Source organism: Opisthocomus hoazin, chromosome 5, assembly GCF_030867145.1.
Source record: "Opisthocomus hoazin isolate bOpiHoa1 chromosome 5, bOpiHoa1.hap1, whole genome shotgun sequence".
Taxonomy (NCBI): domain Eukaryota; kingdom Metazoa; phylum Chordata; class Aves; order Opisthocomiformes; family Opisthocomidae; genus Opisthocomus; species Opisthocomus hoazin.
The window spans coordinates 66,113,403-66,122,583 of NC_134418.1; the positions used below are offsets into that span (position 1 = coordinate 66,113,403).

The 9,181-nt window shown below is 45.5% G+C and overlaps 1 protein-coding gene across 2 annotated transcripts; it reads left to right on the forward strand.

The window, feature by feature from the left end:
- The first annotated feature begins 453 nt into the window (after positions 1-453).
- LOC104326194 (toll-like receptor 2 type-2) lies at positions 454-8,466 on the forward strand. Of its 2 annotated transcripts, XM_075420130.1 has the most exons (4): positions 454-626; positions 777-853; positions 3,667-3,755; positions 5,777-8,466. In XM_075420130.1, exon 4 carries the CDS (start codon positions 5,785-5,787, stop codon positions 8,134-8,136), a length of 2,352 nt encoding a protein of 783 aa, XP_075276245.1. In that variant the 5' UTR covers positions 454-626; positions 777-853; positions 3,667-3,755; positions 5,777-5,784; the 3' UTR covers positions 8,137-8,466. The 2 variants fall into 2 exon arrangements, with proteins under 2 accessions (XP_075276245.1, XP_075276246.1); XM_075420131.1 differs by having other exon boundaries at positions 454-853.
- Positions 8,467-9,181: the final 715 nt, after the last annotated feature.

Consider the following 9,181-nt stretch of genomic DNA (forward strand, 5'->3'; position numbering starts at 1 on the left):
CTTGTTCAGACAGACTGTTGTTCCCATTCTTACGCAGTTTCTATTTGTTGACAACATATGACTGTGGTATCCTAGGAAATGAAATGATGCTGAGTGTTTCTCTAGTACTATATTTGACTAGACAATTCGACTCCAACATTTTTATCACTATAATATATATATCAATCTATACATTGATAACATTTTATGGAACCTACACAACAAAATAACATGGCTGTGCTGAGATATTCTGTTGCTTGGTACAGTGAACATCCCCCTCGACACGTACCAAATAATAAGCATTGGCAGGAGACATACAGGGAGATGAATGCAGGTCTGCCTAGGAGCTATTTCTGCACTTAATGCTGGAGGAAGTGGTTGTGAAAGAATGACTTGCGCAAACTGGTTGCATCAACCTTTCCAGTGATGGGCGATGACTGACAAAAGGAGAGAGATCTGCCGCTGAATTTCAGACTGTGAAGAAGAGGATGCAAACGTGATCTATGCTCATTTTGGTGTCCCCTGAGAACAGCAGCAATAGAAGCGGCTGAAATCCCAGTTTGAAGGCCAGTGTCATGCGTGCCGGACAATGCCAAACTCTTCAGAAGCCATGGGGAGCAGCCACTAAAGAAAAGCCGTGCAAACCGGTATGCTTCACTGGCTGAATAGTTAGAGGATGCTAGGAAACTGTCAGCATAAGTTTTGTCTGAGAAGCATATGCTGAAAAATTTTCTCACTCCAGGACTGTGGTCACACTGGATCTGCGAAAGGGTTTCCAGCTTTTATTGTGCTTGCAGGTGTGAGGTGGCCACTTGGATCCCAGAGTACACAATCAGCGCACGAGGAGACTGAAACACAGCATGCAGTACACAAGGTAAGTATTTACTCTCTTCTCATTTGGGATTTGGGGCTACTGGTCATCTGCAGTGCTGGAGCTGTTTACAGCAGCTGGTGAGCTTTAATAAGTGACTTATTTCTGGTGTAGTCAAAGGTGAAATGTTCTTTGGCACCCGTGGCAGGAAACACAGCCCTTCTGTAAATTAAAATCAGTATTGTTCTAATTACATCCAGTGTTTATAGGGTGACAGTAACATCCAATTCCCATCTATTACCAGTGTTGATTTACAGAAAAAGGTGATAGATTTGTTTGGTTGCATATCAGCTTGTTCTGCCTTTCCAGTAAAGAATGTGAATTGCTTACACAGTGTGTAAAAGGGTGTGCCAGGAGCCTATGCAGCTCTGCTTTTTAGGAGTCCTGAGGCTGGTGGGACTCCATAAAGGGCTCCTCAAAATCTCTTCTGGGAAAGTTTGTGGTGTCAGAACCCACAGCCCACTGGAAGGGCCGAGAGGGCGGACACACTTTGTTCTCGTTTCTGCTCCACGGGTAGCCAGACTAGATGCACAGGATAGTGCTGCGAAGGCTGTGAGCATTTAGAATCATAGAATCATTTAGGTTGGAAAAGACGCTTAAGATCATCAAGTCCAACTGTTAACCTAACACTGCCAAGTCCACCGCTAAACCATGTCCTTGAGCACCAGGTCTAAACATCTTTTAAATATCTCTAGGGATGGTGACTCCACCACTTCCCTGGGCAGCCTGACAATGCTTTTGGTGAAGAAATTTTTCCTGATATCCAATCTAAACTTCCCCTGGTGCAACCCAAGGCCATTTCTTCTCGTCCTATCACTTGTCACTTGGGAGAAGAGACCAACACCCACCTCCCTACAACCTCTTTTCAGGTAGTTGGAGAGAGTGATAAGGCCTGCCCTCAGCCTCCTTATCTCCAGGCTGAACAACGCCAGTTCCCTCAGCTGGTCCTTGTAAGACTTGTTCTCCAGACCCCTCACCAGCCTCACTGCTCTTCTCTGGACACGCTCCAGCACCTCAATGTCCTCCTTGTAGTGAGGGGCCCAAAACTGAACACAGTACTCGAGACACAGCCTCACCAGTGCTGAGTACAGGGGGCACAATCACCTCCCTACTCCTGCTGGGCACACTATTTCTGATCCAAGCCAGGATGCCGTTGGCCTTCTTGGCCACCTGGACACACTGCTGACTGGCTGTCAACTAACACCCCCAGGACATTTTCCTCTGGGCAGCTTTCCAGCCACTCCTCTCCAAGTCTGTAGTGTTGCATGGGGTTGTTGTGACGAAAGTGCAGGACCCGGCACTTAGCCTTGTTAAACCGCATACAGTTGGCCTCAGCCCATCAATCCGGCCTGTCCAGGTCCCTCTGTAGAGGCTTCCTACCCTCAAGCATGTCAACACTTCTGCCCAACCAGCCCTCGTTTAGCTTGATAGCGCTCCCCGAGCTAGAATCCTTTTGCACACTACTGGCATACTTTATTTTAGCAGTTACATTATGCCTTCAGCAGTTGTTAGCATTTTTAGAAACTCATTCCGTTGGCACTCACGGATTTGTTTAAGAATATGCACGTATTTCTTCAAAGACTGCTGCTGGCCTGGGCCAGGGAAGATAATCCTGAGTGTGTCTGATGGCTCGGACCGTTTGTCCATAACGCAGAAACGCTTTGAAAGTGCAGTTTATCACAGCACCTTATGGTATAAGGGCATCTGTGCAAGTTTCTGTATTATTAGCTGCATTTCACAGAATCACAGAATCACAGAATGGTAGGGGTTGGAAGGGACCTCTGTGGGTCATCTAGTCCAACCCTCCTGCTGAAGCAGTGTCACCTACAATAGGCTGTAGAGGACCTTGTCCAGGCAGGTCTTGAATATCTCCAGAGAAGGAGACTCCACAACATCCCTGGGCAGCCTGTTCCAGGGCTCCGTCACCCTCAGAGGGAAGAAGTACTTCCTCATGTTCAGCTGGAACTTCCTGTGCTTCAGTTTGTGCCCATTGCTGGGCACTACTGAAAAGAGCTTGGCCCCATCCTCCTGACACCCACTCTTCAGATATTTGTAAGTATATATTAGGTCCCCTCGCAGCCTTCTCTTCTTCAGGCTGAACAAGCGCAGCTCCCTCAGCCTCTCCTCGTAGGAGAGATGCTCCAGTCCCCTCACCATCCTTGTAGCCCTCCGCTGGACTCTCTCCAGTAGCTCTTCATCTTTTTTGAACTGGGGAGCCCAGAACTGGACAGAGTACTCCAGATGAGGCCTCACTAGGGCAGTGTGTCTGTTTTTCTGCTCAGTGCAACAGGAAAAGGTGATTCCTTGGTACGGCGATGATGTCATGGACTGGGACTGTATTTCTGAGTGTGTGCAGGGAGGCCTGAAATGACTCTGCAAGTCAGGCTCTTAAGCTGAATTACTAGACAGGAATGGGAAGGGGAAGAGAATGGCTGAAAATGAATGAGAGTGGCAAGGGGGTTTCCCGGAGTGTCTGCTCCCATCACAGATGAGCAAAAAGACCTGGAAAAGATGCTCAGGGAAGTGACAAGAAAGAAAAGCATCCTGTACCCCCAAATGGGGTTCAGTCCCCTGGTTCGCGCTTGATTTCAGGCTGGCAAGGTGGAGAGCCGCTAGGCTCAGCTGGGTATTTCCCATGCGGTCCCTGCCCAGTTCCCCTCCGTGCTGCCAGTTTTCCATCTGTGAGTAACCTACTTATAGATAGATTTTGATTGGCCAGATTACCTGGTTGTTTCTTTTTCTAACAGTAAGCATTTTGATAGGAACTTTCAAAATTCCACTTAAATTTGTTGCTTGTGAACCTCATCTACTCACAGCTTTGCTCCTGTGGCCGACAGCGTTGTGCTATCCAGCCAGACTTGCAGAACCAAAAGAGTCCCATAAAAGAGCCTCAGCTGGGTAGCAGGTGAGTGTGACTACAGATTGCGATTCTTTGGCTGGGATTCACATGGACAGATATCTAGGTATCTAAACTGTGGTGCTCCATTTTAAGTTGATGGAGTCATTTCTCTTGGAGTTACCACATCTTAATGTGGGTGTCCAAGAGACATGATGTGAATTGCCCTTAAAAGTTGTTCTTTCTCTCGATTGACTTTGGAGTACATGGTGAGTGACCAGCACAGCTGTGGGCATCTAAAGACAGGGGAGAGGACTGTGTCCTTCAAGGCCCAAAGCTCTACATCAGAGAGAGACAGAGATTACAGGAAAATAGCACAAGAGGTCAAAATGATTATAGTCCTTCAGGTGGGAAGAGACAGAGTGACTGAAAAAAACTATCCAAAACTTTTCCTCCTTTCCTCATATGCCCAAACAATCTCGGCTAATTCTGCCACTTTTGAAGAATTTTAAGCAACTCTGGCTAAAAACAGTGCAACTACAAGAATGGGACTTGTCTGTATGAACTTGTCTGCGTGAGTCAGCTATTGCCAAACAAATCAGAGTATGAATTCAAAGTACTGTAGACCTTTTGCACAGAGTCTCAATGGGATGAGTGAAGGAGAAAGTACTCCTCAGTGAGCAAAGCTAACCTGCTTAACCTGATACAGAGCCCACGGTGATCTCTGAGAACCTGTTCGTTGGCCTCTTTGGGGCTGGCTCTCTCCTTTCACCGTCCGTAGGATACCTACCTCCCAGGGGTTTTGTGATACACGGGGGAAAGTTATACTTTAGATGTGCTCTTTGATCCTTTCCAAGAGACAAGAAACAAAAAAAAAGGTTATAATTCAATATGTAACAAGGATTTTGAAAGGAAAACAGCCCTCTCAGCCTTCAAGAACTGTGTTTCCAATTCCTCAGAGGGACAGAAGAACTAAAGTCACCTTGCTCGGATAAGGATGAGCTAGATAGTGCAGCAAGCTGCGTAACACAAAAATTTGTGTCAAATCAGTACTGTGAAAGGTACAACTGTGTGAGGAAAGAGAAGTAGCACAGGATCCACAGCTGTGTGGCTTCTCTTGAATCATTTTAGTCCAGAAGAGGAGGAACAGGCTGTGGGGCTGGAAAAAGCTGATCTGGTCCAGCCAGCTGATCTGCAGGCGGCTCCAGAAGCCCCTCGCTCTTCCTTGCGGCTGGGCCTGACCTCCCCTCTGCCACAGACACCCAAAGCAGAAAATGCCACTGGCAGAGGAGAAGGATGGGGCAGTAAAAAGGAAGAGCTAAGAGTCAGTAGGTTATAATGGTCAGTATACCTATCGTAAGTTTCATTAGCAAGTATTGGACTAATCGCAACATGATAACGATGGCCTATGCAAGTATTTTATTTCCCTGCTGCTAGCACATTTACAGTTAGAATAGCCAAAGGCAGATAAAATGTGGAAAAGGACTGAAACATATACACCCTTTTTCTCCCTATGGTCAGAAATGGGATTAGACATATGCTTGAAATGAGTATTAGATGTGAACGCCAGTATCTTCCACAAGACACTGACTTTTCTTGATGTAACTAGGATTTGAAAAACCTACAGGAGACTCCCTCGAGTAAAGTACAAATATACAAAATAATAGTCACAGATCCAGAAGAAAAAGACCTAAGCAGAGGCTAAGGGGGATGTATGGGGACTATATTCTAAACAGGTGAAAGATCAGATTAGTAATAAAGTGATTATTCAGATGTTTAGGTGAATCTGAAAATATTTTTGTGCAGCTGTTAAATAATTTGATAGTCCTCATTCCAAAATTAGGAACCACGGGGAAAAGAAGAGTAAATTCAGTGTACTTAGCATTTAGCAAATGATTCTGGAATATTTACGTATAATACACCTTGTTTTCACTAATTGTTTCATGTCTGAACAGTGCTAGTACCAAATATATTTACAGTGCCTTCAACAGGACAGAACAGCAAGAGTTATGTTTTAGCTGTATCCAAACTGTAGCTTCATCAAAACTAACTATTCATGTTCTTTGCTCTGACTGTATTTCATATTTTAGGCAAAACAATGACTACACAGACTTGGCGAGTGTGGGCCATCTACATGGCCTTAGCTGCAAACCTCTCCAAAGAGCAAGTGCTGAAGCAGGCCTGTCCTTCATGCGATGCCACTCAGCTTTGCAACTGCTCTTCCATGGGCTTGGACTTCGTTCCCCCGGGGCTCACAGGCAAAATCACAACGTTAGACCTGGCCCACAACAGGATAAAGCACATCCGATCCCAGGATCTGCAGCAGGCTCTCAACCTGAGAGTTCTGCTGCTACAGTGCAACGAAATCAGCTCAATAGACAAGGACTCATTTCTCTCCCTTGGGAAACTGGAGCTCTTGGACTTATCAAACAACAGCTTGGCTCACTTGTCCCCTGTGTGGTTTGGGCACCTTTTCTCTCTCCAACACCTCCACCTTCAGGGGAACACCTACAGAGACCTGGGGGAAAGCTCCCCCTTTTCTAACCTGAGGAACCTGAGCTCTCTCCACCTGGGCAACCCATGGTTCTCCACGATGAGGCAAGGAAACTTTGAGGGCATTGCGTTTCTTGACAAGTTGTGGATTGATGGCGGTAATCTCAGTCAGTATGAGCCAGGAAGTTTGAAATCGATCAAGCAGATAAATCACATGATCATAAACTTAAGAAGTATTACTGTATTCTCAGCAATTGTCGGGGACCTTCTGCACTCTGTCATTTGCTTAGAAGTGAGAAAGATAGCATTCAGTACACCTGCTGAAATGCAACTATTGAGAGTTATGTCATCGTCTTTTGCAAAGAAAATTTCTTTTAAACAGGTCTTGTTAACAGATGCTACTGTGCCTGAGATGATCAACATTTTAGCAGACATGCCAAAATTGGTAGAGGTGGAGTTTATAGACTGTAGACTCCTGGGAACTGGACGATGGGAAATACAAATTCAAGCAAACCAATCACAGACGGTAAAAGTTCTGACAATAGAGAAATTATCTATTGAACAATTTTATTTGTTTACAGATCTTCGGGCTGTGGAAGGTCTACTATCTTTTCTTACCAAAATCACAGTTGCAAACACCAAGGTCTTTTTGGTACCATGCAGCATTTCGCAGCATCTTCAGTCATTAGAGTATCTTGACCTTAGTTCAAATTTGCTTGGAGACCAGAGTTTGGAGCATTCAGCCTGCCAGCATGCTTGGCCCTCACTACAAACTCTAAATTTAAGTCAGAATTCACTGCGTGACTTAGAAATGACGGGTAAAACTTTGTCTCATCTAAGAAAACTAATTCTCTTAGACATTAGCCAAAATAACTTTGGTGAGATTCCAGATGTGTGCAAATGGCCAAAAACCCTGAAATATTTAAACCTCTCCAGCACTCAAATTCCTCAACTAACGACTTGCATTCCCCCGACGCTGGAAGTTTTGGATGTTAGTGCTAACAACTTGAAGGAGTTGGGACTGCATCTGCCACTTCTCAAAGAGCTATACCTTGCAAAAAACCAACTGAAAACCTTGCCTGGTGCTGCACCCGTTCCTAACTTAGTGGCCATGACAATCAGCAGAAACAAGCTCAACAGCTTCTCCAGGGAAGAGTTGGAGTCCTTCAAGAAAATGGAGCTGCTGGATGCCAGCGACAACAACTTCATCTGTTCCTGCGAATTCCTCTCCTTCATCCACCACCAGGCCAGGATAGCCCAGGTGCTGGTGGGGTGGCCAGACAAGTACATCTGTGACTCTCCCCTGGCAGTGAGAGGGGCGCAGGTTGGAGCTGTGCACCTCTCCCTGTTGGAGTGCCACAGGACCCTCGTGGTGTCATTGATCTGCGCCCTAGTGTTCCTGGTCATCCTCCTCCTCGTGGCTGTCGGCTACAAGTACCACGCCATCTGGTACCTGAGAATGACCTGGGCATGGCTGCAAGCCAAGCGGAAGCCCAAGCGAGCCCCCTCCAAGGACATCTGCTACGATGCTTTTGTCTCCTACAGCGAGAATGACTCTGACTGGGTGGAAAACGTGATGGTGCAGGAGCTGGAGCAGGCCTGCCCGCCGTTTCGGCTCTGCCTCCACAAGCGGGACTTTGTGCCTGGGAAGTGGATTGTGGACAACATCATTGACTCCATAGAGAAGAGCCACAAAACACTCTTTGTGCTGTCTGAGCACTTTGTGCAGAGCGAGTGGTGCAAATACGAGCTGGACTTCTCGCACTTCCGCCTCTTTGATGAGAACAACGATGCAGCGATTCTCATCCTCCTGGAGCCCATCCAGAGCAAGGCAATTCCCAAGAGGTTCTGCAAGCTGCGGAAGATCATGAACACAAAGACCTACCTGGAGTGGCCTCCTGGCAAAGAGCAGCAGGAGATGTTTTGGGAAAACCTTAAAGGAGCCCTTAAATTGTAGAACAAGTCAGCAGCCCCCATTTCAGCCTATTTCCGCAAATGATATAGGTCAACTTTTTTTCGTGCTAAGAAATTTTTCTTTCTTATTTTTCTTCCTAAGGAGAACTGGCTTTGTGGTTTATGGAGATTAATACCATCTTAATATATGATAAAGACCCACTTTAGGCTTTCTGGTGATTTGATATTCTGATCTTTCAAAATCCCTGCCAATATCTATGATATTTAGAAGTCATGTCGGACTTCATATACTTTCCTAAATACATTTAGCTGAATATAGGGTATTTCTGTACTCTTTCTTCCTGTTACCACATCCCCAAATAGTTCCTAACAATGCTGTTGTAATTTACAAATGAAAATAAAAGCCAAGTGCTTCAATACTTTCCCATGTCTGTTGTTCTCTGTTAGTTTATTTGCAGCACCATCATGCATAGCATTAAATCCTGAAAAAAAAAAAATGAGGACTTACATTAAAATAATCACTCTGAATCTCTACCATTGCTGTGGAACATGAAAAAAAGACAATATTGACTACTTACTTCTATTCACAAGTCTGTTATTCTGGCTAATTACACCAGAGTCCATACCACCATGCACAGATTGGAGTTTACTCAATAACTGTGAAGGAAGCATCCTGGCCCCTTGTACAATGTTGGTGGTGAAATCCAGAGTCCTTAAATTATTGGCTTTTTTCTTTCCTTAGGCTTCTTTCTCCCTGCTTATGCTTGTTTCTTCCTCCATGGTCACCACCACGTTCCTTTCTACCTTCCCACGGAAATAGTGGACGCCACCTATTTTTGGGGTGCAAGGATGTGTTTCTAATGACCGGGCTAGATGGTGTTGAGGACTGGCTCACTTCTTGTTTCCACTCCTTGCATAGCACATTTAGGTAGTCATTGGGCCATGCACCCCTTACAGGTCTACTCAGCTTCCTTTATAACCAGCACAGAAAATCACACTGACAAGAGGCAATTCATCTTTCTACTTCAGTATGAGGTTGTCTCCTAGAACGAACTACTACTGTATTGTTCTTCACCAGTTACAAAGGG

Coding starts and splice junctions, on each gene's coding strand:
- LOC104326194 (XM_075420131.1), top strand. CDS start 5,785: ATGACTACACAGACTTGGCGAGTGTGGGCCATCTACATGGCCTTAGCT.